At 36.9% G+C, this 27,051-nt stretch overlaps 15 protein-coding genes across 15 annotated transcripts; 8 read left to right on the top strand and 7 right to left on the bottom strand. All coding sequences in view use genetic code 12, as the record gives it.

Annotated features, from left to right (window-relative positions):
• Window positions 1-188: 188 nt before the first annotated feature.
• ECM31 (3-methyl-2-oxobutanoate hydroxymethyltransferase) lies at window positions 189-1,160 on the top strand (the record flags this gene model as incomplete). The annotated part of the gene is made up of 1 exon (XM_064994503.1): window positions 189-1,160. The coding sequence occupies one exon, from the start codon at window positions 189-191 to the stop codon at window positions 1,158-1,160; it is 972 nt and encodes a 323-aa protein (XP_064850575.1).
• Window positions 1,161-1,907: 747 nt separating this feature from the next.
• Window positions 1,908-2,771, top strand: SEC62 (Sec63 complex subunit SEC62; the record flags this gene model as incomplete). The annotated part of the gene is made up of 1 exon (XM_064994502.1): window positions 1,908-2,771. One exon carries the CDS (start codon window positions 1,908-1,910, stop codon window positions 2,769-2,771), a length of 864 nt encoding a protein of 287 aa, XP_064850574.1.
• Window positions 2,772-3,334: 563 nt separating this feature from the next.
• On the bottom strand, window positions 3,335-3,634 carry DASC09_008980 (uncharacterized protein; the record flags this gene model as incomplete). The annotated part of the gene is made up of 1 exon (XM_064994501.1): window positions 3,335-3,634. One exon carries the CDS (start codon window positions 3,632-3,634, stop codon window positions 3,335-3,337), a length of 300 nt encoding a protein of 99 aa, XP_064850573.1.
• Window positions 3,635-3,761: 127 nt separating this feature from the next.
• On the bottom strand, window positions 3,762-4,901 carry DASC09_008970 (uncharacterized protein; the record flags this gene model as incomplete). Its single annotated transcript, XM_064994500.1, has 1 exon — window positions 3,762-4,901. The coding sequence occupies one exon, from the start codon at window positions 4,899-4,901 to the stop codon at window positions 3,762-3,764; it is 1,140 nt and encodes a 379-aa protein (XP_064850572.1).
• A 115-nt stretch (window positions 4,902-5,016) lies between these two features.
• On the bottom strand, window positions 5,017-5,301 carry DASC09_008960 (uncharacterized protein; the record flags this gene model as incomplete). The annotated part of the gene is made up of 1 exon (XM_064994499.1): window positions 5,017-5,301. One exon carries the CDS (start codon window positions 5,299-5,301, stop codon window positions 5,017-5,019), a length of 285 nt encoding a protein of 94 aa, XP_064850571.1.
• Window positions 5,302-7,358: 2,057 nt separating this feature from the next.
• On the bottom strand, window positions 7,359-8,330 carry DASC09_008950 (uncharacterized protein; the record flags this gene model as incomplete). Its single annotated transcript, XM_064994498.1, has 1 exon — window positions 7,359-8,330. One exon carries the CDS (start codon window positions 8,328-8,330, stop codon window positions 7,359-7,361), a length of 972 nt encoding a protein of 323 aa, XP_064850570.1.
• An 888-nt stretch (window positions 8,331-9,218) lies between these two features.
• DASC09_008940 (Zn(II)2Cys6 transcription factor domain-containing protein) lies at window positions 9,219-12,332 on the top strand (the record flags this gene model as incomplete). Its single annotated transcript, XM_064994497.1, has 1 exon — window positions 9,219-12,332. The coding sequence occupies one exon, from the start codon at window positions 9,219-9,221 to the stop codon at window positions 12,330-12,332; it is 3,114 nt and encodes a 1,037-aa protein (XP_064850569.1).
• Window positions 12,333-13,578: 1,246 nt separating this feature from the next.
• DASC09_008930 (uncharacterized protein) lies at window positions 13,579-13,788 on the top strand (the record flags this gene model as incomplete). The annotated part of the gene is made up of 1 exon (XM_064994496.1): window positions 13,579-13,788. One exon carries the CDS (start codon window positions 13,579-13,581, stop codon window positions 13,786-13,788), a length of 210 nt encoding a protein of 69 aa, XP_064850568.1.
• Window positions 13,789-14,171: 383 nt separating this feature from the next.
• Window positions 14,172-16,002, top strand: DASC09_008920 (uncharacterized protein; the record flags this gene model as incomplete). The annotated part of the gene is made up of 2 exons (XM_064994495.1): window positions 14,172-14,226; window positions 14,510-16,002. The coding sequence occupies 2 exons, from the start codon at window positions 14,172-14,174 to the stop codon at window positions 16,000-16,002; spliced, it is 1,548 nt and encodes a 515-aa protein (XP_064850567.1).
• Window positions 16,003-16,915: 913 nt separating this feature from the next.
• On the bottom strand, window positions 16,916-17,584 carry PIS1 (CDP-diacylglycerol--inositol 3-phosphatidyltransferase; the record flags this gene model as incomplete). Its single annotated transcript, XM_064994494.1, has 1 exon — window positions 16,916-17,584. The coding sequence occupies one exon, from the start codon at window positions 17,582-17,584 to the stop codon at window positions 16,916-16,918; it is 669 nt and encodes a 222-aa protein (XP_064850566.1).
• Window positions 17,585-17,938: 354 nt separating this feature from the next.
• On the top strand, window positions 17,939-20,221 carry RIX1 (Rix1p; the record flags this gene model as incomplete). The annotated part of the gene is made up of 1 exon (XM_064994493.1): window positions 17,939-20,221. One exon carries the CDS (start codon window positions 17,939-17,941, stop codon window positions 20,219-20,221), a length of 2,283 nt encoding a protein of 760 aa, XP_064850565.1.
• Window positions 20,222-20,376: 155 nt separating this feature from the next.
• LTP1 (tyrosine protein phosphatase LTP1) lies at window positions 20,377-21,077 on the bottom strand (the record flags this gene model as incomplete). The annotated part of the gene is made up of 2 exons (XM_064994492.1): window positions 20,377-20,941; window positions 21,067-21,077. The coding sequence occupies 2 exons, from the start codon at window positions 21,075-21,077 to the stop codon at window positions 20,377-20,379; spliced, it is 576 nt and encodes a 191-aa protein (XP_064850564.1).
• Window positions 21,078-21,122: 45 nt separating this feature from the next.
• DASC09_008880 (M20 family metallopeptidase) lies at window positions 21,123-22,898 on the bottom strand (the record flags this gene model as incomplete). The annotated part of the gene is made up of 1 exon (XM_064994491.1): window positions 21,123-22,898. The coding sequence occupies one exon, from the start codon at window positions 22,896-22,898 to the stop codon at window positions 21,123-21,125; it is 1,776 nt and encodes a 591-aa protein (XP_064850563.1).
• Window positions 22,899-23,185: 287 nt separating this feature from the next.
• Window positions 23,186-24,982, top strand: BRF1 (transcription factor TFIIIB subunit BRF1; the record flags this gene model as incomplete). Its single annotated transcript, XM_064994490.1, has 1 exon — window positions 23,186-24,982. One exon carries the CDS (start codon window positions 23,186-23,188, stop codon window positions 24,980-24,982), a length of 1,797 nt encoding a protein of 598 aa, XP_064850562.1.
• Window positions 24,983-25,621: 639 nt separating this feature from the next.
• On the top strand, window positions 25,622-27,019 carry DHH1 (DExD/H-box ATP-dependent RNA helicase DHH1; the record flags this gene model as incomplete). The annotated part of the gene is made up of 1 exon (XM_064994489.1): window positions 25,622-27,019. The coding sequence occupies one exon, from the start codon at window positions 25,622-25,624 to the stop codon at window positions 27,017-27,019; it is 1,398 nt and encodes a 465-aa protein (XP_064850561.1).
• Between the last annotated feature and the right edge of the window lie 32 nt (window positions 27,020-27,051).

Genomic DNA, 27,051 nt, shown 5'->3' with positions numbered 1-27,051 from the left:
TTATAAATGTCAGTTTTATCTGCAACAATTATAACTGTCAATCTTCCTGTTACAAGTGGTTGAGTGTACCAGAATGGCGGATTTTTTAAAATTTTCCCATTTTTTTTTTTTACTTTTTTTTTATACGACGAGATCTGTTTTTCATTATATTACAATTATATATCTATATATCGTTATTGTTTCTTAGAATGTTCTGTTCCAAGTGGTTGTTAAGATCCTCCAGGCAACGAGGGTTCTCCTCCTTCATCAAACCATCGTATTCTGCTCAACCTTCATCACCCACTCACCAAAGAAAAACTATTCTTGACATCCAGCAACAGCATCGCGACAAGATCCCCATTACTTGTATCACCGCTCACGACTATATCACTGGGAAGTTCGCAAATGAATCCAATGTCGACGCAGTATTGATTGGTGACTCGCTATCTATGGTACAACTAGGATACCCTTCCACTAACCAACTCAAATTCGATGAGTTCACTTACATTGCCCAAGCGGTGTCGCGAGCTGTGACTTCGAAATACTTGATATGTGATTTACCCTTTGGTAGCTACGAATCTCTGGTGCTGAAAGCTGTGGAGTCGGCAATGAAACTTTTCCAAGACTGTGATAATTTACAAGCCATCAAGATCGAAGGAGGGGTCGAGTATTTGGAATATTTCAAGAAACTTGACGATATTGGGATCGCGGTATGTGGTCATTATGGATTGACCCCACAACGTCACGCGTATCTTGGAGGGTACAAATTACAAGGCGGATCGAAGAAACTTCAACAATCACTCGAGATCTTTCAAACTTGTTTGAAATTACAAAATTCGGGGAAAGTGAAAATGTTGGTGCTCGAATGTATTCCTCAAGCATTAGGCCGGTTGATCACTCAGAACCTTGATATTCCTACCATTTCGATCGGGGCAGGAAAATATTGTAGTGGACAAATCTTGGTGCAAGCAGATTTGCTTGGGATGACGGGATCGACCAACAATATCAAGTTTGTAAAGCAATACGCCCTGTTCTACGATACTGCCATTGACGCTCTCAACGATTATGACCGTGAAGTGAAGAATCAGCAATTCCCTGGACCAGAACATAGTTTCATGATGTCGAAAGATCTGTACCAGGAATTAGATTATGAGATTAAGAAGATGGTCAAGAGCTTTTAGTTATAGAGGAATAGACAATATTTATTATAAAGCAAGAATCTTTCTATTCATTAGATAATCCAATTATGACATATATGCTTTAGTATAATCTGTATTAGTATCTATTGTGTAACTGAGAAGGTCTTTTTGGCTTGATTTGTAGAATATTATATGAGCATTGAAAAGTGCCAAATTGAGTACCTTATCAAGAATAATTACTTCTTTTTAAGTACGAAAATTAAAATATAAGTGAAGAATATGTGTGTCTTTTCAAAGAAAAGATGATGTTATGAATAAAGGGTAAGATAAGGATTTAAGATGAGAAGGGGCAATAAAGTAAGAATTGAGATAAGAGGAAATGAACTGAGGGAAGGATAAGGGAAAGATGAGACAAGAGAAAAATAATAATAAAATTATAATATCATTGATAGTACATGCTACATCATAATATATCCTAAATTATCTATAATATAACACATTTGCATAATATAATGGATTAATGCATGTTGGGATCCCAGTGTCACCCTGTCGTTTCAAGGATTTCCACGATTTTTTCCACGTAAAGGAAAAGAAACAAAACCACAAAGATCTTTCACTTTACACAAAATAATAACATAACACCTAGTTGATATAATAAACAGAGCCTGGTGCTTTTTTTTTTCTTTTGAATCTTCTTATAGGGTTTATTTATATCCTCTCACTATTAACATATAAAAAGATTGGGTCTTTCACACCAGCATCAGTTATACTACAGAGATATTTTTTTTCATGTCTTCTCCAGCAAAGCCTCCGCAAAACCCCCAGGCAATTGCCATTGCTAAAGCAATCCGTCATAACCCATTGCTTAAACAACGTCAAGGTCTTTTGAACCCTGTGAAAAAAATCGATTTCTTCAGATACAAAAGAGTGATCCGGGCATTATTATCTACCGAGTATAAATCCAAGCAACAACGCTCGCCAATCTTACCGGTGATCGCCAATGAACAAGATGCCATGAAATATTTCATCGAGGTGATTAAAGCTGGTTTGGTCTACCCAGTTAACAAGCTCGAAGTCTCGGTGGCTAGAGAAAAAAACTTGCCTGTGGAGCGAGGCTTTCCAAACCTTGAAATCGACCCGAAGGCCACGTTACAACCGGATGAATATTACCTTTGGAACTACGAGATCCCTAACCCGTATGCGCTTTTATATGGGGTACTATTCCTTGCCGCGGTGTTTGGGCTAATTCTTTTCCCATTATGGCCTTACAAGTTGAGACTCGGGGTATGGTATTTATCAATGGGATGTCTTGGATTATTGGCAGGGTTCTTTGCCATGGCCCTTGTCAGACTCGTGATTTTCTGCGCCACTTACCCAATATTGAGTCCTGGATTCTGGTTGTTCCCAAATTTGTTTGCTGATTGCGGATTTTTTGAGTCGTTTGTCCCATTATACGGTTGGGGTAATGAAGTGTTAGATCCAAAGTCTGCAAAATTACAAGAATGGAAACAAAAGAAGGTACAAAAGGCCGCAAAGAAGGAAAAGAAATCGAAAGAAGAAGAAGCCCCACTGGGAAAAGAAATTTTACCAAGCAGTGATAAGAAAGTTACCACCACCGGTAGAAAAGTTTTATTGGAAGAGGTTGAAGAATAAACTTTTTCGGCAAAAGTTTTTGCTATTTAGTGTAATTAATTATTTTGTAATATACTGAATTTATCGTTATTTATTTTTGTTTTACGTTTAAACCATGATCTTACAATGTACGTAACAAATAAATCATACCTTTATTTCTATCTCTTTTTCTTTTTTGTGTTATGTATTTCATATGCTGGAAAATGTTAAAAGCACTCTGTGTATAAATTGTCATTATCAAAGGGGCAAAATGATAATAAATAAACTAGTGAAGTATTGAATATAATAACTGCAGGTGTTTCATAGACACAGAGGGTGCAAACCAAACAGAAAAAAAAAAAAGCATTATGTTGGTACAGTTTCTTTTTTCTCAATTCTAAAGGTGATGCATGACTAAGAGGAGGCTTTATCTCTATACACAAACATCTTGTTGTGGTAAGCCTCCAGTTAATTGTATAAACACTTTTTTGTAACGCTATTGCGGTCATTACATCACCAAATGGCACCAACAAAAGAAAAAAAAAATCGCACCTCAGAGCGAATAACACAAATTTCTCACCCTTTCGGACTTATACCAACTTGTACTATCTCTCTCCTTCATCTTGTTCCATACCAAAAAGTAGCTGATATATTTTTTCAAAGCTCATCTCTTTATTGATCTCAAAATCTTCATTTGCACCAAAGGGCTTTGTGGTGAAACGTAAATGGAGATCGTACACTGCCTTCTTGAAATCAGCGACATTCTGAGCGCAATTGTCATCCGCCCCAAAACTTTCCCCATCACTAATAACCCCACTATATCCTACGTAGTCTCCTTCTTCAATTTGATTGGTCGCAATTTTTCTTTTGCCAAGATTTAGAGTTCTTTTGGCTTCTTTTTCCATAGGATCACAAATGTTGGCCTGTTGCCCTAACGTGTTGTCAATGCGTGATCCTTTGTTATCTTTTTCGTATGCCACTTGAAAAGTATTTCTATTGTCATATTTATGGGTAATTTCCGAAAAAAGTTTCTTAGGAGATCTGCTGATTAGTCCTGCTCTTAATTGGGGTTTCTCGACTAGCAATTTTCTTCTTCGCTAAACCATAAATAAAATCTTCGCTTAATTGACATTCTTTCAAGCCTTCAACATCTGAACACCCAATATAATTGAATTCTCTCTTTTCTACCAAAATGTCATCAAGGTAACCAATCATGGAGCTCCTCATAATCGGGCTGGTATTTATTCTCTCCTTAATCTCTGTGATTTGAATGGTGAGCATTTGATGCAATTTTTCTAAAACGGTATTCGAGTAGAAACCCGACTGATTAATTCTCATGGCTCCATTTTTCGAATCCTTCATAGATTTGGTAAATTCATAAACTATATCCTGAGACACCTCGTTCCAAATATCGTTTAACATTGTGACAGATTCATAAATAGAACATTGCAAAGAATGAAGAATTATATTGGTTAAGTTTTCACTAGAATAGTTTGAGGCTACTAAATTCGTACCTTTTGCCACTTCATGGCTCTGCAAAAACTCTAGACACCTGATTGTAGTCCACAATTTCTCCAAAACCTTTTTCACATACATCTGTGAAATTAATACATTTGTGTCCTGATGCCTAATGCTAAGCTTGGTATGGTTGCTTATTTCCTCCAAATATTTTTGAAAGTGTGCGCTTGATAGCCAGCCGGTCTTGGTATAATAATAATTAAATTTATTATCCAAGCTTTCAACGAGTCTTCTAGGATTGAAAATTGGACCAAGGAATGAACTTTTGCACTTATCAGACCCATCAAAGTTGGCACAATAGATCATTGTCAACAAATTGTTGTGCGGAAGGAAATCGGAATCGTCTTTGGAACATGACGCAACAGACTTTGCTGACAATTCTCTATTTTCAATACCAAAAAGCGATAGAGTTGAGTTTTTGATGAGTTGATATCTTATCGCTGTTTCTTTCACGAAGTAAACTTTGGACCAGTTGCTTTTTGTGATAAAACTTTTCAACTGTTTGTGATCACTGATGAACATTTGTTTTTTCGAGGCCTGTAAAAGCTCTTGTTGGGCCACAATATCAGAATCAGTTATCAATGAATGTTCATATTGTTTTTTTATTCTCTCTATTGCCTCAACTTGAAATTTAAGTGCCAAATCTTTTGACATTCCAAATATTTCACAAAGCTGATTAAACTCATGCCCAAAAGCCCCAAAGATACTGGAACTTCATATTTCAAAGCTGTCGCCACATATTCTATCAATATTTTATAAACTTCCCCTTCTATAAAATTTGGTCCCCAATAATTGCTCTTAATGATATCGGAACATCTGCATTCTCAACAAGTCCAGCATATTGTTCAGCCAATTTTAGAATGATGAGATTTTCCTTCCAACGATAAATATTCATTCTATGTCGAATATGGAAATTCAAATGAGATTCGGCCCATTGAATGATTTCAAGATCCTTCTTGCCCTTTAACTTCTCAGCGACCACTTTAGCCTTGGTATCATAGTTTCCTGTGTTTACTCTTCTCTTCTGTCGTCGTTCATCATTGGTGTGGTCCATAACTGGGGGGTCTCCAAGACGTTTTAAATGTTGCTGCTATTTTGATATTTATCTCTTCCTCTAATGGAAAATGAATAGCTTTTATAGAGAAAATCTTGATATTGGTAGAAACAAGAAGATATATCTTGTTTCTCTTGTTTCTAAACCGTTGCTATTGGGTTTGTCGTGTTTCTAAAATCCTGTCCATTTATTCCCTCCGGGGGAATATATTGAGCTAAAAGAGGTGAAAAGAATTAAAGTGATGACTCAGTAATTATATTAATCGAAAATACAGCTGATATTGTCAGCAAAACATAATATAGAATCAAAATCACAAAAAAAAAAATTTTGAAAAAATATGAAACTGATAATGAAACAAGCAAGGTGAAGAAAATATAAAGGATATTAGGTTATGCAAGTAATAAAATTTTAAACTTAATGGAATTATTCAAAATATTCTAGGATTTCAATTACTTTGGAATGATAGGAATGAATGGATGAATGAATGGATGATAAGATGAATGGATGAAAGGTATAAATGTTTTGAAGGTTCGAAATTTTCGATTTTCGCCATGAAATGAAAATGAGGCATAAACTTTTCAAGCACCAATATTTAAGAGCTCAATCAACCAATTTTAACAAAACGTTAATAAAAAGAACTCAAAAATCAATATAAAAAGGAAGCTGATATGAAATTTACCATGATTACAAGAATAGACTTCGTTTATACATAGAATGTCCAGTTCGTTTGTGGTTTCATAATTACTCTATTGTGTTGTGTGGATCTACTTAAAAACACAAAACACATTCTAGATATTTTTCTATTCTCATCATCAGTCAATTATCTTTGTTTTTTCTCATAGTTATGTCAATATGAGGTCTTTAAGATGTGGTTATTTTTACCTCTTGAAACTGGGAGGTTTTGTTAAAGAGCCACCGGATGTATTATTATACCGTCTTCATTACTCTCATGGCTTTCTAGACCATCTTTTTATATATTCTATGATAGCATTCCAGCTTTTCATGAGATAGATTCTAATTCCTCAATCTGTTGCTGGCGTGGTCTGAACTAAAAGATACTATGACCTTTTGAGATAATTGGTCTCCAAATCACACATAACGTTGTCCACATTCTACACGTCTATCCAATGATACGATACAAGCACTGCGCTTATTAATGCCTTCCAATCATTTCAATTTAACAAATCTATTGAGAAGCAAAGAAAAAAAAAAAATACTCCGCATCTACAAGTAGCAAAATGATCACTATGTATGTAGTGGAAGTAGTACCGTTAACATAATCATTCAGGCAGCCGAGTTGAGCTTAAAAAAATGCCGAGGATAGATAAACAATTTTGTTAAAAAGGACTAGAGGATATTATTAAAAAAAGAAGCAAAACATAACAACAGACAGTGTGAAGCCCAAATATGCAGATTAAAAGAGTTCAAAGACACATTCATTCATTCTTCATTCTTCTTTTCTATCAATTTCAATATTCAATACCTCCTTCACTTTTCTAATCTTGGAAGCATCTCTGTCTTTCTTCTTTATCTTGCTCAATTTGATATTAATTAGCTCCTCTTTGAAAAAGAATATCGATTCATCAAGTGATTATGAAGAAATTTGAGCTTCAATAATAAATTTTATCAAGATCGAATCTCTGATTTTAGTCGGCTTGGATTGCAAAAACTTTAACTGGAATGAATATACTTCCAACATTCTTAGTATTTTTTTTTTGCCTTGAGAGTAGTGGCCATGTGCTTCTGTTTTAAAAATAATTGATATTTGATTTCTTTCTCCTTCTTTTGAATATTCTACTCAATTACCCTCATCTTCTTTTTTGGATTATTTATTATTAGAGAGTTTCACATGCTTATAATGATCTAATTATATACAAACCACTGTCTCCAATTTTACTATACCTACTTCTATCTCATCTAGATATTTCTCCTCTGTATTATCAGTAATATATCTTCTTTAAATGAAAAGAATAAAGAAAAAAAAGTGTAAATCATGTTAATGCTGTAGTAAGTTATCAAGTGTTACAGGAAATTAAAAAAATAAAATGAAAAATAGGTTAATTATTATTATCTTCATTATAATAATAATAGTAATCTGGACTATTGGCACTCAAGTATTGAGGGTTTTTCATTTGGCTAGCAGCGGCAGCAGCAGCAGCTCTTATTTGTTCTGGATTTTGAATAACATAGTATGAAATATTAGTATTAGGGTCGTATAGAATATAATTCTCATTATTATTGTTAAAGTTGTTGGAACTTTTCAACTTGTTAAAACCCGGGGCTGAGTAGAAGTCTGGCATTTGTGAAGGCATTTGATGTAAATTGTTGAAATTTGGGTAGTTTTTATAGTGCGAATTATTATTGACTTCGTGGCTCCCGGAATTTTGATACCAATTATTGGTGCTGTGTGGCTGTTGCTGGACTTTTGCTGATTGTTGTTGATCGGCAAATGGATCCGGATATCCGTAATAACCATTTGCAGAATACCTGTTAACAAGATTTTGAGATCTAATAGATGTTGGAGCTGAAGAATAGGTATATTCTTGGAAAGTTGAGGAGTGTGATTTCGAAGTGGTGTATTCTGAATTGTTGCTTTGATGGTGATATTTTTGGGGGTTGCTAGTTAAATGGTCTAAAATTTGATTAGTAAAATCTAGCATTAAACGAAAAAATGAATAAAATAAACAACGGGTCCAGCTCTTACTGTCAATAATTGAATATTTCCAAGGCTCAGTAGAGCTCAAGCACCATAATTCATTCATTTCTGGACTGAGGATCAAAGGTTTTGAGTGTCTTTTGGAATTGCTGAACATATGATTTCTGGCGGAAATTGGATCCTTGGGATTTTCTTCTTTGAAATCATTTCCAAATGATTTACCTTCGGAGGGCTCAATACAAGTCTTAGTAAAGTCATTTCTAAGTTCAAGTAATTGGTCAATGGTGTAAATTATTTTGAAGTCACACAAAGCGGTAAGAAATTGGTTTTGGTTTTGTGTGGAGGACGAAGAGGATGATGAGTATAATGACATTGTAGTGAATGAAGAAAATAATGGAGAACAAACGAGTTAACAAAACAGAATTATTGATCAGAAGAGCAAAAAAAAAGAAATGGAAAAAATAATAACTAATAATTAATGTTGAACATTTGAGGAAAGTGACGAAAAAATTGAAAAAAAAAAAAACACACCTCATGTTGACACAAAAACAAGAGATGCAGAACACTTAACTAATTAGGAAAAATCCCAAGAAGAAGAAGAAGAAGAAAAAGAAGAAGAATAATAATAATGAAATAGTAAGCATTGATAATTGGAGGGCAGAGTATCTTATATCAGTTATTACTAATGGCAATTTTATATTAGATTATTGTTTTCTGCGTTTTATTTTAGCAAGCTCTAAATATAGATATTCAAGATGGACATTCTTATCCACGAAGTAATTTGTATACCTTTCTTATCTGATACCGCTGGAAAATTTTCAGCTTATAACAATAGCGTAAACCATCAATTGGGACATTTGGTTGGGGTTTGCTGTCCATATTGGTATTGGAACATTTTACCCCGGGATTCATGTATGGAGACATGAACGATGACGAATGTCCAAACAACGGAAGGTTGTTGCCATCGCGATGATATTTATTATGGTACAAAAGTAAAAATTTCATTAAAATGGTTTCCTAATATATATATATTATTATAACATAAAAATACGCAATAATGATGACTATAATAACAGTTGTGTCAATTATCCGTTTATGTGTCAACCTTGGTCCCCCGGGGGTACCCTCCCTGTTCTCCTCCACAAAATCGATAACGGCGTTTTCAAACAATTAATCTACATACGCTAATAATAATAAATTAGTAATAACAAGGAAGAAGCATCACCACCAAAACTCTCTCATTGTACCACACATCCCAACAATGTCCCAAATACCTGTGGATCAAGATAATGAATCCCTTTCTCCACTAAGAAAACGGACAAAAGTCTCTAGGGCCTGTGACCAATGCAGAAAGAAGAAGGTAAAATGTGACGCCCACTTTAATAAAACATCAAATCTCCTTGAGAGACCATGTTCTCATTGCTCCAAAAATGATGAAGTTTGCACTTTTGAACGAACCCCTCTCAAAAGAGGCCCATCCAAAGGATATTCGAAATACTCGGTCTCGCAACCATCCGATCAATACATACCAAAGGGCACCTCAATATCTGCGTCTTCCTCTTCCTCAAGCCTATCAATGTTGGTGCCTCAAAAGCAACTGTTGCCACCATTAAACTCAAATTTCTCCAGCAATAACAATAACAATAATAATAATAGTGTCAATTTACCACCCATTGGCACTATCACTAAACCAATGAACTCTTTTATTGCTGCAACACTGTCATCATCATCACCCCAACAACTTTATTCAAAATATTATCAATCAACAGGACTTATCCTGCTGCAGATACCTCCATTAACGGCTCCTAGACCAATAATTTCACCTGACACCAGCAACAACAAGTTCCCATCATCATTTTCAGCGACCCCAACACCTCCGGGACTGGTCACCCATCTGCCAATATTTTCACCAATTCGATCAAGATCAAACTCTGATGTGGTCCACCCTCCCAAATTGTCAAGACCTTCGGTTAGTAGCATTAATAACATTCTCAATCCCCCAATGCCACCATCATCATCTTCGATTAATCAACCTCAACCTCCTAACTTTCAAACCCCTAGTGGCATGTTTTGGAAAGTGCCGTATGCTTCATCTATCACCGAACGCAAAAACTCCACTGACTCTTTGAATCTGTTTGTTAGTGACTACTCTGCTGCGTCACCCATGGCTACCAATTTTGATAATGGTGCTGGTGCGATTTCTGACCTGGAAAATGATGAATACCGATCAGCAGTAAGTCATTATTATGGCATTAACAATGCTAAAACTCCGGTTCTGCCAGCCAACTCATATTCCAGTTTGAGTAGCATTAACAATAATATCAACAGAACCTTGAATTTCAATAATGATTCGCCTAGGGTAACTTCCCAATTGCCTAATCATCAACATGATTTGGTTTCCAAATCCTCAAGAGATGGTAAACCTTACAATGACCAATTGGAATATAATCTTGGATTTTATTATCGAGTGATCCATGCTAATTTTCCAATATTACCACTATCACGACAAGACTTTGATACTTGGGTGAATCAAATACCCCATTCGGCAGAAAATAGGGTGGTGGTCGATGTATTTTGCAAAGTATTACAAATCGTGGTTAGTGTGATTAAAAAGGATGATATTAACATTATTAATCCAAACCAAACGGAATTCTCGAATTTGAATAATCAAGTTTTGCTAATCAAAGATATTTTGCATCCATTATTTATCCAGATTTTCCAAATCTATCCGTCACTTTTAAGAAATTCACTGGGTAGTTCCATCTCCAGTGTGGATACCAGCCATTATTCCAAAGTTTTATTGTTGATAACCTTGAATCTCTGTAATTATTTGGTGGTCAATTCCGGGGAGGATTTCACTGGGGGATTTCACTTCATCTTCACCATATTCATGGACTTTCAAGTGCATAAGAAAATTAAACCTTTGGTATCCGAACTTTCAAGATCCAAATCTTCTAATGGGATGATGCACACTGACGCAATGACATCTTCAAGTACTCTGATTCCGTTTGCCAAATTATCCAAACCATTTGAAGGGATTTCGTCATTTAATCCAGAATTGATCTATGTTAGACTTTTGATCAACTCGGTGGTGTTGGAAAATATTTATTCTTTGGCCTTTGGCGCGCCTAGAGTCTTCAACTCCATCCAATTAGATCCTAATTTAGTAGATTTGGTATACGGTTTAGGGTTAACAAAATCACTGCCAGATGAAATGGTATCGGCAAAAAATCATTTCAAAGTGGGGTTGATACTCTCCAAAATCATTGCGATGGTTCAAGGGACGTTTGGCAGTGGTATACTTTGTGGATTTCGATCGTTTTATAATAGTTATGGTGAATATCGGGAAGAAGAAGAAGAAGATGGTGATGATCAAGAAGAAGCAGTGGATTATATGAAACAATTGAGCAAGTTGAATATAAGATCATTTGAATTGTTCAAGTCATTTGAGATTACAAGCTATCATAATAATGGGAAAATTAAAGATTTGGCAACGAATTATCTCATGTTTATTGAGCACAGATTTCAATTGATTGACTGTTTGAAGGAGATCCGGAGAGAATCGGGAGTTTCTGGTAATGTGGTGATGCAAAAGTCAAATAATGATGGGGATATAAATACTAATGGGAGGATGGTAATTGAAAAGTTACAAACCCAATTAAGTAATGTCTGTACTCAACTTTTATTTAAGACCATTGATTTGTTAACCATCATAATTGAGAATCGTTCGGAGTTTCATTCTTTATCACCGGCATCATTACAATCTCGATCGCTTAAGACTCCAAGGTACGTGTTATTACAATCCCCTTTTACTCCCACGATATTTAGACAAACTGTCATTTTGACTAATGTGATCAAGATCCTTGTGCATTCTATGGGGTTTAATCCTCAGTTTTCTGAGGGTACTATCGATGGTAAACGCAGGCTTCAGGTGTTTGATGGGGATGTGAAAATGATTTACCAAAACTACCTTCCGGTAATCAGGCCTTTCAATGATAGTAACAATTATGGGATCACCCACCAGGGGGAGGTGAGCAATCTGTTTGTCAAAGATGTGGCAGAGCTGATATTCAAGAGAAATGACGTTGGTATTTTAGGTATGTCCAAGCCTGATTTGTATTCTGTTAAAAATGGAGAGGTTGGCGGAAGAAATCTATTTCTGTTTTTTATCGAGCAATACAAAGTTCCATTGGAAACTGCTACGGGTGCCAGTATTTCCGTTGGCCATCCAATGATGATCAATTATCAGTATAAGAATAGCCAATATTTTGAAGGCAAACGGATGGAAGAGGTTTTCAAGGTTTGGCAAAAGTTTATAAAAGAAGTGGAACGGTATTTAAGATCCCAGGACCATGAAGGATGGTTGTTAAAGTGATTTTTTATAGTATAAGAGAGAGAAATATTTGCTGATATGTACTACTACTTTTTTTTTTTTTTGGCTTCTTTCAGGAAATGTCGAAGTGGAACTTCTCATAAATTTGAATTATGAGAATATCCTTACCACCATATGGAAAAACAAAAAAGAAAGAAAGAAAGAGGAGGAAACTGACGACACATGAAAGATATCATTTTTATGTTTATTTTAATTGTTTGCTCTTTATAGTTTATATTTTTTTTTTTTATTTTTTTTTTTTTGGATGTGGAAGGTCTTCTCCAATTTGTATTATAAAATATGACATGATTGACGAAAGGTTAGTTTTCTTTTTGTGTGTTGTGTTGGATGCCCGTAAAGAAGAACGACGAAATGATTATTGTCGATGACGATCATTGGTGGGTATTAATTGTTACAGTCATAGATTTACATCCTGCATATTTTGGGAGGAATACACCGTGGTAATTGTAATTGGGTGATGTTGTTTTCTTTGTAAATGTTATATTATAGTTCTGTCCACCACATTCCCATTATTAGTTGTGGCACCAGGAGACGTCATGATACCCGAACATAACCGTCGACGCCATGATTATCCGACGGTTATGTCAGCCAGCGGTTAACAATAAGTGAGTGACGGTGATGAGCCAACAAATGTGGGTGGAAAAATGTAAGGCCTGATCGATGTGATATTTATCATAAGATCTATATACACCATTATTATCATTAGGGGAACATCAAGTGTTGTTATATAAATAAACCCAGATCATTCAGAATCCTCATTCCCCTTGTAGGGCTTTTTCTCTCTCTCGCTGTCCGCCGATCTGGCGCTTATTTTATGTTCTTCTTTTTCTTGAGTCATCTCATGTCATATGACTGGCGAGTCTTTCTACAACAACATGTTATTATATCGTACATAGTGTGCTATTATTATGTTGTATATATTCTCCACCGTATATTCTGTGTTATATATCGCACAAACATATGTGATATAACAACAGCAGAATATCTGTCCATCATAATAATCCACATCATACAATTCTTCATTCCTTCAATAGACTTTTTGCGCCGCATTTTCCTGAATAAAAATTTTCCTTCTGCAAACCTTTTTTTTTTTTTTCTTTTTCTTGTTCGTTTGGTTCCCTTGTTCTTATCTTGGTCTCTATAAATACGCAGTGATTTCCCTATTTTTTTTCTTCTTCCTCTTTTTCTTCGTCCCGTTAATTAATATCGCCAATCGCTAACTCACTCCATGTCAGATACCGCTCCTACTTCTCCCCTCTCTTACGCCGCCGGGGCGTCCATCACTTATGTCACCTACATGGCGTTACTCGCCAGTGGGGTGGCCATCGCCTTTTGGGGTAACAACTCCAAATCATCGTTTTTAGCCGCCAACAAGACCCAAAAAGCTTTGCCTTTGGCCCTCAACTTCCTCGCTAGTGGTATGTATCAATCCATTTAATTCTCTTCTTGTTATCATGTTAACGACCGTCCCTCCTGAAATTTCAATTTCATCTAGGGGAGGGGCTGGTGTTATTATATGATCAAAGAATATTTCCGTCAATAGGTACATCCCCAAAAAACTTCCAAATATGAATTTACCGGTCCTGATTATTAGTCTATATCCATACATCCATCTATTTATCTATCTATCTATATATATCTAGCTTTCCTCAGATTCTTCAACTCTTCTTATAGTTGACCAATCATTGAATCCTTTTTCTATTACAGATAATTGCGGGTGCCGTGGAGTCATAATAATTTGACTTCACGGCTGAGATCATACCGTTGTGAACTCGATCAAGTTAATACTTGCGGGAGGAATATTATTTGTGATATATAATAATGTCATTGTTACTATTGAATGATGGGTCCTGGTTTGATATCACCAATTGCTACGGTTTGCCCATATCACATGCGCGCCCCTGCTTTCTACATTTTATCATTTCCTACCATCTTCATAGTTTTTACCTTTTTGTCGGTGTTGAGATATGAGTGGATTGGATCAGGCGAACTGATTCTATTTTTTGATGGCTTTGTCGTATCCTGGATATCCTTACAATGATAATACTGGATTGATAAGCTAGAATCACTGTTTAATCCTTCCCTCTTATTCGTCATCACAATTGGTATATTAACATGATACTTATTTTCTTTTTTTTTTCCATACTAACAATAACCAGGCACTGGTGCGGGTATTTTAACGACATACACCGAAATTGCCAACGTCGCTGGTCTCCAAGGTTTGATCATTTATTGTTTGTCCGGTTCCCTCCCTATGTTTTTGTTTGCTTTCCTCGGTCCAGTGATTAGAAGACAATGTCCTCACGGGTTTGTGTTGACTGAATGGTGTTTCCAAAGATTTGGTCGGATTACTGGTCTTGCCTTATCCCTCGCTACCATTTTGACATTGTTTTTATTCATGATTGGGGAATTGGCCGCCGTCTATTTTGCCATTGAAACTTTGACCACCATCAACGGGGTTCCAGCGGTCATTATCGAATGTATTGTCACCACCATTTACACTTCTATTGGAGGTTTCAAAGTCAGTTTTATCACTGATAACATCCAAGCGACTTTTGTCACCTTGTTGTTGGTCATTGGTACCTGCTCCATTAGTTCTTATATCCGCCTTGACCCATCCGTCGACAAAGAACCTATGCTTACCTCCAATAAGCTCGCATGGAAATTGTTGTACATTCTTCCAGTGGCCATTGTCACCAATGATTGTTTTGTTTCTGGATTTTGGTTGAGAACTTTTGCTTCCAAATCCAACAGAGATTTGCTCATTGGTACCTCCATCGCTGCCGTCTTGTTGTTCATTTATCCTTTCCTTGTTGGTTTCACCGGGATCATTGCTGTTTGGAATGGCAGTATGCAACAAGGTGATGATAATGTGACCAATGCTTTCTTTTACTTGGTTGCCAGTTGTCCTAAGTGGGTTAATGGGTTGATTTTGATTTTCACTTGCTGTCTCAGTACCTGTACCTTTGACTCATTACAATCTTCCATGGTCTCGACCATTTCCAACGATATCTTCCGTAACAAGTTGAATCTTTTCTACATTAGAATCGGGGTGGTGTTGGTGATGATTCCTGCAGTAGTTGTCGGGTTGAAATGTGCTAATGATGTCCTTCAAATTTACTTGATTGCCGATTTGATTTCTGCTTGTATTATTCCAATTCTTTTCTTGGGTCTTAGTTCTAAATTTTGGTTCTTGACCGGTTGGGAAGTAGTTATCGGATCGCTTGGTGGATTCTTTGCAGTGTTTGTCTTCGGAACCATTTATTACGGCTCTGCGGTTGAAGGTGGGAAATTATTAATTGTTTACAACAGTATTTATGTTGATGATTGGTCGGCCTTTGGTGCGTTTGTCGTGGCTCCTGGCTTCAGTTTAGTGGTTGGGTTCTTGACTTTAGGTATTAGATTGACTGTGTTGTACGTGATGAGTAAAGTCAAGAACGATGATTCTATCTTTAGAAACGCTATTGATAGATCCAAACACCATTTCGATTATCACCCAGAAATTTCTGCTGTCGACACCGCCGAAGACGACAATGGTATTAAGCTTGATGATGGTGGAGATGTCATTAGTGACAATATTAATGATGTGGAAGTTCAAAGTGAAACTCTCAAGAAAAAGAAGTTTTTCGCTAGAGACATTTTTAGCTTTTGATAGCATAAGTGTTTGTTGTATAGACGCACAACTCTTTCAATTTTTTTTTTCACCATTCTTCGTCTTTTGCTTTTTTTCCCAGACAACCTTCTTCGGTATATGAAGAGTTTTGGTCTTTTGTTAGCCGTTGTTTCGCCATAGACTTTGCCTTATATACATTGTATACTTGTATAGTTCTTTTGCCTCTCTTTAATTGTGAAATTCTCTTATTGATATAATATTTTCTCGTTGTAGTTTTTCGTTGATGGATGTTAACAAATACAGTTTAGAATGCGGTACTTTTTTTTTTTTTTTTTTGCAATGATTACATGGCTACCTATTGTAAATGCTATTTTCAAATGCTTTTTGTTCAATCAAGAAATATGAAACAATACACCTCAAATTCTAGTTTTCGCTTTGAGTATTATGAATTTACATCATAATAAGGGTCATCTTTTTTGGATATTGTTTTGAAGAACTAAACCATTTTGTTTGCCAAAGTATTTACAAGGATCCAAATCTTTCATTGGCATTACTGAGGCAACCTCACCAAGGCAACAACACCAAAAAAAAAAAAAAATCATCAACTATATATTTTATCCTGGTTTATAATGATAAGAGAGGTAACAAGAGCATCACGGAAATTGGTGGTAATAATAATAATAACAATAATATATAATAAGAATATGGCCTCAAAAAACAGAATGAGAAGTCAAAATAGGGATTAATAATATATAGAAATATGGGAGAAAACGAATGCAAAAAGAACGAAAAAAAAATAACATACAATTCTTATTGAAATAATTAGAAATCATTCAGATTGAAAGTGAAATACTCCTAAATCATTGAGATGGAGAAATACTCATAAGCCCATTAAGATTGAGAAACATTCATAAATTTATTGAGGTTGATTCGATGATTTGAATAAACTTGTCTATTCATCCTTTTGAACCTTTTTGTTGGCAACGTCACAATCAATTTTCGCCAAAAGCACCGCGGCTCTGTTCAACTGCACAACATTTGTGAACTGTTTGAACGCCCACAATGGCAAAGTGATCCACGCCAAGACCACCCCGAAGTTGATCCCGAAAATTTGCGGGAAGCTGTCAAAGTTGATCAAGTATAAAGCCAAGAAGAACAACTCATTGAACAAGCACGCGGTGAAAAGAACATTCTTGTTGGTGTAGTACAAGTTCAACAACCAACTGGAGTTCTTATCAACGTTCTTGTGCGAGTCGCCGCCACTTTGCAAAGTGGCGTACATATGCATATAGTGGCTGGCCAAATCCAACGACACCAAGAGTTGGAACACTATGGTGAAACCAGGATAAAGCTTGCACAAGTAACACAACAAAGACGTGGTGGTGCAACGATCGGTGACCATATCCAACACCGCACCGAATTTTGAAGATTGGTGGTATTTTCTGGCGGCGTACCCATCACACGCATCAAGAAGACAGGATATCGAGTATAACGTGGTGAAATAGATTGGATGGTGGTCCATTAAGGAAAAGGACACGATGGCAGACACCACTCTACCGTACCCAATCAAGTTAGGGATGAAGTAAAAAATATCTTTCGGAACAAGTTGACGTTCAGCCATTTTTCTTTGTCGACAATTTTCCGTGAATTGTTGTGTGTGGTGTGTAGATTTAGCAATTGTTGTATATACTGGCTACCCTGTAACAGCAGTTCGTAAATAGAGAAGAATAAACACAAACAAAAGAGATCAAATGACGGCGATTATTGGTGATATGTTGGTTTCTTACATTTACGATTAAAGTGTTTTTTTGAGATGATTTTTTTTTTTTGGCGGTTTTTTCTCACGTGAGAATTGGGGGGAGAAGAGGACCCGCAGTTTTGGTGCATAAATTAACATTTTTTTTCTGCCCAAGAATAAATTTTTTCACCTTTTGTATCTCTTTTTGTTAGAGATCTTTCATTTCCAACCTCAACGATGTCGATCTCCAGTATTATCCTTCCTGGTCTTACAGATAGACCAACTAGCGTTGCTAGGATATTATCCACTTTGAAAACCACCTCGTTGCTTATTAACTCCTCGACCGTGGAATTGACTTTGCTTTCTAAGAAAGCCATCAACTATGTCCAATCCAGAGACGAATACCTTAGATGGACAGGCTGCCACTTGATTAAGATTATCAGTGTCAATCCTATTGTAATATCCAACCACGGGGCTGATTTCATTACTTCTTTGATGAAGTTGATCAACATTGGTACTGTCTCGCAATTGGTATACCAAACCGCAACCAACACCATCTTGAGTTTATGTTTGATCATCAAAGGGAAACAGTCATTGACCAGAGAAGTGTTAACTCCTAATTTACCAGGTTTCATCAACACTTTGGTGAAAAAATTGGACCTCAAGGATCCCCAACTTTTGACCAATTCTGTGTCGATCTTGACGATTTTGATCAGAAATCATTCAACGATTTTCAGACCCCATGCCACCGCTTACGAATCCAAGTTGATGGGGGTTATGAAATCCAAAGAATTCAGATCTTGGGAACCTGTTGCAAGAAAACAGATCATCGAATCTTTTGTGGCGTTATCATTGGTCAACAAAGCGGCATCGTTACAATGGTCAGTGGTGTTGAAATCGGTAATGGAAGAGTTTCAATCGGTGTTCAAAATGATTTTCCAAACTTTATTGCAACCTAATGAAGATGCCGAATCGGATATCATCAACTTGATCGAACTATTGAAGTTGAGTCTTCATGACGCTGAAAGTAACATGCATAACAAATCACAATTCAGCCTTGCCCCATTATCCATCGATCTAAACGATTTGAAAACCACTGGGGACTTGTTTGATAGAATCGCTCTCCTTACTGATTTGATTATTGGCTTCATTACCACTCCTTTGAATGACACTATTGTTAATTATCCAATTGGGAAATTTGTCAATATTGGTGAATTGTTGATCAATGTCAGTGCGCAAATCCACGGGTTCCAAAAAGATTTGCTCATTGGGGATATCAACTTAAAGCACAATTTGAATTTCACGTTCTCAAAAATTCAATTACAAGGGATCAAATTATTGAACCAATTGGTCAAAGTATTGGGTAAGCAATCATTAGGGTATTTTGAGAAATTCACTGTGTTCACCGAATTGGTGATCCCAATGAAAACCATTAGTGTCATCAACCCTACCACAAATAAAACCGTGGCAAAGAAAATCCTTGATGTCGAACAAATCAAATTCCATAAATTTGACATGTTGGTGTTATTGGAATTTGTCGGCAATCTTTTGAAAGCCCTCGATACTGGGAATTTGCACGATTTCTCTTTTATTTTGAAACTTGTGGATATGACTAGCTTGATGGTGGAAGAAGCTTCTTATAAAGACGTTATTGAAAAAACTAAGAAACCGGCTGCTGATGGTTCTAACAAGAGAACCAAAAAATCGAAAAACTCGGTGGAATTATCAGATTTCATTGCCGATGCTAGCACCTTGAAAATTAAGACTGATGTCAAACTTACAACCCAGGTTTTACAATTCTACAGCACCGTATTGAAGAATATTCCTTCATTGTCGGTAACCCAATTGACTAAAGTCCAACATTTTGTGATCTTGTCGGCCATGAGAAAGATTTACACTGCCGGTAATATCACCAATGACATCAGGCAAGTATTGGAAAATTTCGTGGTTTATCAAAACACTAATGAAAAGTACAATTTATTGCCGATAATCATGAACATCATGCGTCAGTCTGGCGATGATAATAACCAGTTGCTCAGTTTGTTGCTCAATCCAAGATTCCCAATATCCAACAAGAGGGAAATTGAACATTATGATAAGGAACAAGATGAAGATTTAGAAATTGATGAATGTAAAATAGAAGAAGCAAAGAAACCGCAAATCGATTTAGAAGAATTGAAACGTGAATTGAGAGAAGAAGTCACTAATGAAGTCACAGAAAAATTAACCAGAGAATTCGAAGAACGCGAGCTGAAAAGACGGAAATTGAGCGAGAGGTTGCAGACTGCTGAGATTGAAACCAATCCGAACGTTTGGACTCAACAGAAATTCCAAAAAGTCGAAATCAGTAAAGATGTGTTGCCAAATGATAAAGAAATTTCCTCCAGTGAACAAAGAATGGTTACTGAAACTGTCGTGGAAGTAACTACGGAGACAAAGAAAACAGAAGATCATGATGATGAAAATAATTCTGATTTCGAAATCCCAGATATCGAAATGGACTCGAGTGATGAAGAGTAATTTTATTTGAATAAAACGATTTCTACAATGTGATAATTAGCAGCAAAAAAAAAACCAAAATAAAACTCGTAATATTCATAATTAGAATCAATTGTACATCTATTGGAAAAAATCAACAATATAGAAAACAATTATTGTAGAAAATAAACCAAATTTCAAGCCCCAAACTGTTCGTCAAGAAACTTCTTTGAGAAATAGGTGACTTGTTTATAACACTCCTCAAAACCTTCATCATCAGAATCGTACCACGGGTCTCTGACTTCATCATCGAGCCCGGTGATCGATCTATCGTTGTATTGCCCAAAGAGCATGACTTTACAATCACTGTCCTTTGGTTTCATTCTATTCAAACTACTAACGTGGTAACCATCCATGCCGAACAAGTAATCAAAACAGGCAAAATCGGTCTTCTTGATGGTTTGCGCCCGGTGGCTATATGAAATCTTGTTCTTCTTCAATACCTTGGTGGTCCGATGGTCTGGAGAGTCTCCAGTATGGTAACGGTTGGTGCCAAATGAATCAATCTTGGGGAAATGATCAGCAAGTCCTCGTTGTTTAACCATATGGGTAAACACCCCTTCAGCCATGGTCGACCTACAAATGTTCCCGCTGCACACAAATGCAACAGAAAGTTGTTTCTCTTCTTCTGCGACGCTCATGGTAATTGGATGAGTGAGGTTTTCTCCAGAGATGGGGTTATCATCATCACATAATGTAACACTTCTCGCGCATCTCAAAAATAATGTAAAGAAAAGAAAAAAAAAAAAAAAAAAAATTCTACGGCGGTGCAACACCCTCTTTTCAGATGAAATCTATATTGTTCACTCTATCAAAAGTTACAGTACACTTTGAACATATCAAGATACCTAAAAATTAACTAAATTTTTCATAATTACTCTCCTCACTGTTTATCGAAATGGGTGGAAACATCGATATTTCTCAAATAAAGATAATAAAACGCAATGACGTTCAAATGAGCCTCCATGGAAGCATTTTCATTGACACTGTGGATTCCTCCAGACATTTCTGCATCATCTTGCATTTCTCCTGGCATGTATCTGTAAATATTGGAAGTCAAGTTCCAGTAGCTCTTAGTATCGGTATTCCCAGTACTCATCCCTGGAGTGGAGATCACTGGCTTACCATCAAACTGGTCCGAGTACATCACATCTTCGTAAAAAAATCTCAAACTACCAGTAAACGTATCCCAAACATCCCCGCTCCATGGAGTACTTGGAGCCGCTTCCAATGGAGCAGTGGCAGTGTAGTTGAAATACCCATTGTCAGTGATTGGTCTAATAATCTTTTCGTCGACCACCACTCCCAAATCGAATTCCTCAGCCACTTTTAAAACGTTTGTAGTGAGCTTATCGACGGTTTCTTCGACGTTGGAATCCACAGAGATTCGGGAGTTCACAACGATGGTCACAGATTCCGGTAAGGCATTCGACTTGATACCTCCCTGGATGATATCAATGGCCTGCGAAGTTTGAATATAGTATCTGGTAGCAATATCTTCATGAAGGAACTTGACGATCGCGGCATTGGCCTCGCTATCCATACCAGCTTTCAAAATATTGGATTTCAAACTCTTGTCGATGTTATTAGAATGTGAGGCAAAGCATTGCAAATAGCCAAAATGAGGGTTAATGTTGGATAAAATTGGCTCGAATGGAGTGTCTTCGATTTCATTCACCAATTGAGAAAGGATCCCAATAGAAGTATGGTCTGGGGGCACAGAACTATGGCCACCAGGGGTTCTCAAAGTGATGTGGCTATCGACATATCCTTTTTCACCAGTGGCAATTATGGCAAGAAAAACATCTTCCGTTTTGAAGAACCCACTATTCCCTTCATCAATGACAGCATAGAAAGAGTCTTTACCGTATCTGTCTTCCAAGAACCCTGCAATCTGTTCAGCTCCTAAATCACCCATGGCTTCTTCATCATACCCGAAGCCCAACACAAGGGTTCTATTTGGTTGATAACCTTCTTCGAGTAATAATTCCATGGTTTCCAATAACCCAACCAACAAGTTCTTACAGTCAGAGGACCCTCTTCCCCAAACAAATTCACCGTCATAATATCCAGAATAAGGGTGGTATGACCATTTATCTTCTGTCGCCCACTCCACTGGAACAACATCTTGGTGTGCCGTCAACAAAATAGGTTTCAAGTCGCTGTCGGAGCCTTCCCAAGTGTAAACAAGTCCATATGTATTAACCTTATCCAATTTCAAATTGGCATGAACTTTTGGGAAAGTGTCAGCCAAGTATTGGTGCAAGTCTCCAAATGGTTTGAAATGTTCACCATAAATATCGCGCCACTCTTCGGTGACTTCAGTTGGGATTTTCACGGCACCTCCTAACTTGGCAGCCGAAGCATTTCTAAAAGTTTTATCATGAAGAATGGTGTTGATGGTATTTTCAAGCGCGTCGTAATTTTCCGGAACCACCTTGGTGCTAACAGGACATAACGAGTCATCGGCAAATTCAAAGATTGGAAATGAGTTGGTCGAGTACTTGAAATCATGGACTTTAGAGGAGGAAAAGAAAAGAAACAAGCTGGCTAAAATACAACTAGCAGACAATATTTTAGTTACAATAGGGGTTAGTCTTGTTGGTTTTGAGATGCCCCCAGGAGGCGCCACAGATGTTGGCAATTCCTGTTTATCCATATCTGTAGCCCTTGAAAATTGTGCTGAGGAGAGAAAGAAGTTGTCCATAAAAGGGTTGTTCAAGGATATGCGAATAACAGTAATAAGCACTTATCGTTATCTATCGTAGATACACGGCCTCCAAAGAAATTTCCCTCCATCATCTCCAAGTGCCCATAGCAATTTAACATTCACGTGTCACAGTCGCGACCTTTTTTTTTTTTTTTTTTTTTTTTTTTTTTTTTTTTTGAAATTGTTATTATTATAGGCGATGGGCAGATCATAATCATATCTATTTCTCATCAATCATGGCAAAAAAGTGTAAAAGTTGCGGAGGAACCAAGTTCATCACCGCCCATACCTCGACTTCCGGGGACGTCTCGTGCGCTAATTGTGGTTGGGTGCTTGAACTGAGCTCGTTAGTTGCCGATTTACAATGGTCCGAAAATAGTGCTGGGGGAGCGGTACTTAATGGTCAAAACATTAGACTTGATCAAACCTCGGGATCCAATTCCCTTAAGTCTAGAGATATCACAATTATGAACGCCAAACGGAAAATCAACGCGTTAGCTAGTGCGTTACGTATCCCGCACCCAATAGCTGATTCTGCCGCTAATTGGTTCAGTCTAGCATTAAACAACAATTTCGTCAAAGGTAGAAAGTCTCAGAATGTTGTTGCTGCGTGCTTATATATTGCTTGTCGTAAGGAAAAAACACATCACATGTTGGTGGATTTTTCCTCGAAGTTACAGCTTAGCGTTTACAGTATTGGTTCCACTTTTTTAAAGATGGTGAAGGCCCTTAATATTACTTCATTACCATTGACAGACCCCAGCTTATTCATTCAACACTTTTCTGATAGATTGGCATTTGGTAACAAGAAAGTAAAAGTGATCAGAGACGCCACGAAATTGGCCCATAGAATGTCCCAAGATTGGATTTATGAAGGGAGAAGGCCTGCGGGTATTGCCGGGGCTTGCGTGTTGTTGGCAGCAAGAATGAATAATTTCAGAAGAACCCATGATGAGATCATTGCTTTAGCACATGTTGGTGAGGAAACCATTAGAAGAAGATTAAATGAGTTCAAAAAAACTAACTCCAGTGGTATGTCAATTACGCAATTTAGAAATACTGATAATTCTGCCATTAAATCCACTTTGCCGCCGGTATTTATCAAACATAATGAAGCACCAACCGATCAAGCAAAGAAAAAGAAGAAAATCGATGAGTTTGGTAATACGTTGATCGAACGGTTCATTACTTCTGAAGCAGCCGGTACAAGTGAAGATATTAAGAAAGCTATTAGTAAATTATGCGGTGATTTGGAAAAGGCGAAGAAATCAATTGAAACCAATGAACGAGACAGACTAAGAAAAAAAGAAATATTAGAAGAAAAGGATGAGGCTTCACAAAAGGATAATGCTAATAGTGAAATGCAAACTAAGGACGGTGCAGAGACAAGGGAAAGTACTCCTTCAGCTGTCATTGATAGTGATGATGAGGCAGAAGGAATCAATAGAAAAGAGGAGGCAGAGGCTGATGCACTTCTTCAGGAGATTGATGGAGATGCGTCTGAAGAAGATAAACAACTCGCGATGATTGAAAACAACCGCCCAAGAAACTTAGTGGCGAATTTACCAAAGACCAACGAGTTATTAGCCAAGATCCCTGATACCGCGGAAAGCTTTTCTGACATTGATGATGATGAAATTGCCGCTAGTCTTTTGTCTGAAGAGGAATCTAAGATAAAGGAAGAGATATTTGTCAATTTGAATGGTGACTTCTTGATCGAGTTAGAACAAAAAAGACTTAAACAGGAAGCTGACGAGTTGGTTGGTCATGGAAGACCTATCAAAAGAAGAAGAAATAATAAAACGAAAAGTGAATCAGAACTTTCTGCGGCGTCGGCAGCTGGGTATATCAACTCTGGCATCTTTGGAGGCAGTGACTTTGAGAACAAGGCTATTAATGGTGCATTAATGGATCTCAACGATAAAGGTGATTTCAAGGCTGCCACCAGTGCTAGTATGAAGACGATGTTGAGAAGTCGCCAAGCGTCTACAAAGTTGAATTATAATGCTATTGATACTATTCTTTATGGTTGATGATGGAGAGAGGTTACACTCTATTTTTTGATATTTTCTAATGATTATTTTGATTTTTGATTTTTTGTTTTTCCAAAGGGTATGGGGTTTCTAATTTTACACGAGAACAATATTTTTGATAGTTAGTTTTAGATGTGTTTTAGTGTTAGTTGTATTATATTATATGTTTATTTTTAATTCTCTTCAATGCATCTTGCTGTATCTGGACGCATCCGTCACAGACCGATGGGCGATGGCAATTTGCCACCCGGCCGTCGATGGTTTTTTTTTTTTTTTTTTTATCTCGAAAAATTTTGGGTCGTCAAAGAAAAGAAAAAAAAAGTTGAAAGGTGTTTCTATTAGACTACTTCGACCACAACAAAAAAAACCTTGATTGTTTCCCTTTAATTTTATACCTTATTGGATTTAGCTTTCCTGTTTTTAGTGGAATTGCCATTATTACATCTTTGAAGTTCCAGTGTGCGTGTGTGTGTGTGTGTTTATTTTTTCTAAAGAGAAAGTCGAACTATTTATCGCGTTGATTGCTGACTTGTCTTAATACACCCCGAAATTTGGTATCCTGTTTTATTTTTATTATCATAAACTTTTTCTCAGAAAGGAATATTCAAGTTTCTATTGTCCATATAATAATAACCCAAAATGTCTGAAGGTGAATGGAAATCTGCCTTAAATCTACCAAAGAAGGATTCTAGACCTCAAACAGAGGATGTCTTGAATACCAAAGGTAACACATTCGAAGATTTTTATTTGAAAAGAGAATTATTGATGGGGATTTTCGAAGCCGGTTTTGAAAAACCATCACCAATTCAAGAAGAGGCGATCCCTGTGGCGCTTGCCGGTAGAGATATATTGGCCAGAGCTAAGAACGGTACCGGTAAAACCGCTGCTTTCATTATCCCAACTTTACAAAAGATAAAACCAAAGGTGAACAAGATCCAAGCGTTGATCTTGGTGCCAACCAGAGAATTAGCTTTACAAACCTCCCAGGTGTGTAAAACCTTAGGTAAACATTTGGGGATCGAGGCTATGGTCACCACTGGTGGTACCTCTTTAAGAGACGATATTATGAGATTGAAAGAGCCTGTTCACATATTGGTTGGTACTCCAGGGAGAGTGTTGGATTTGGCTTCCAGAAAATTGGCTGATCTTTCGGAAACCCCATTATTCATCATGGATGAAGCCGATAAGATGTTGAGTAGAGAATTTGTCACAATTATCGAACAAATATTGTTGTATTTTCCAAAAGACAGACAATCGTTATTGTTTTCTGCCACTTTCCCATTGGCTGTCAAATCTTTTATGGATAAGCATTTGACTAAACCATACGAAATCAACTTGATGGATGAATTAACCTTGAGAGGTATCACACAATACTACGCTTTTGTTGAAGAAAAACAAAAGTTGCACTGCTTGAACACATTATTTTCAAAATTACAAATCAACCAATCGATTATTTTCTGTAACTCAACCAACAGAGTGGAATTGTTGGCTAAGAAGATCACCGAATTGGGTTACTCTTGTTATTTCTCTCATGCCAGAATGCCACAAAGCGCCAGAAACAAGGTTTTCCACGAATTTAGACAAGGTAAAGTCAGAAACTTGGTTTGTTCCGATTTGTTGACTAGAGGTATTGATATTCAAGCGGTTAACGTTGTCATCAACTTTGATTTCCCAAAGACTGCCGAAACATATTTGCATAGAATTGGTAGATCTGGGAGATTTGGTCATTTAGGTTTGGCCATCAACTTGATCAACTGGAATGACAGATTCAACTTGTACAAGATTGAACAAGAATTGAGTACTGAAATCCAACCAATTCCTGCCACAATTGATAAGAGTTTGTATGTTGCTGAAGACAATGAAGCTGTCCCAAGACCATTTGCCCTCGAACAATTGCCAAATGCCAATACCACCACAAGTTATAGCAACCAAAGACGTAATTATAACAATAATAACAGACAGTACAATAACCATCAAGGCTATCAACACCAACAACAACAACAACAGCCACCACAACAACACCAACCTCAATATTAAGAGTGCGTTTTATGATCAGATTATCCATATTC

Source organism: Saccharomycopsis crataegensis, assembly GCF_037102585.1.
Source record: "Saccharomycopsis crataegensis DNA, jcf7180000000073, whole genome shotgun sequence".
Taxonomy (NCBI): domain Eukaryota; kingdom Fungi; phylum Ascomycota; class Saccharomycetes; order Ascoideales; family Saccharomycopsidaceae; genus Saccharomycopsis; species Saccharomycopsis crataegensis.
The sequence above is the reverse complement of the archived record's forward strand: the minus strand, read 5'-3'. Positions and strand labels throughout refer to the sequence as shown.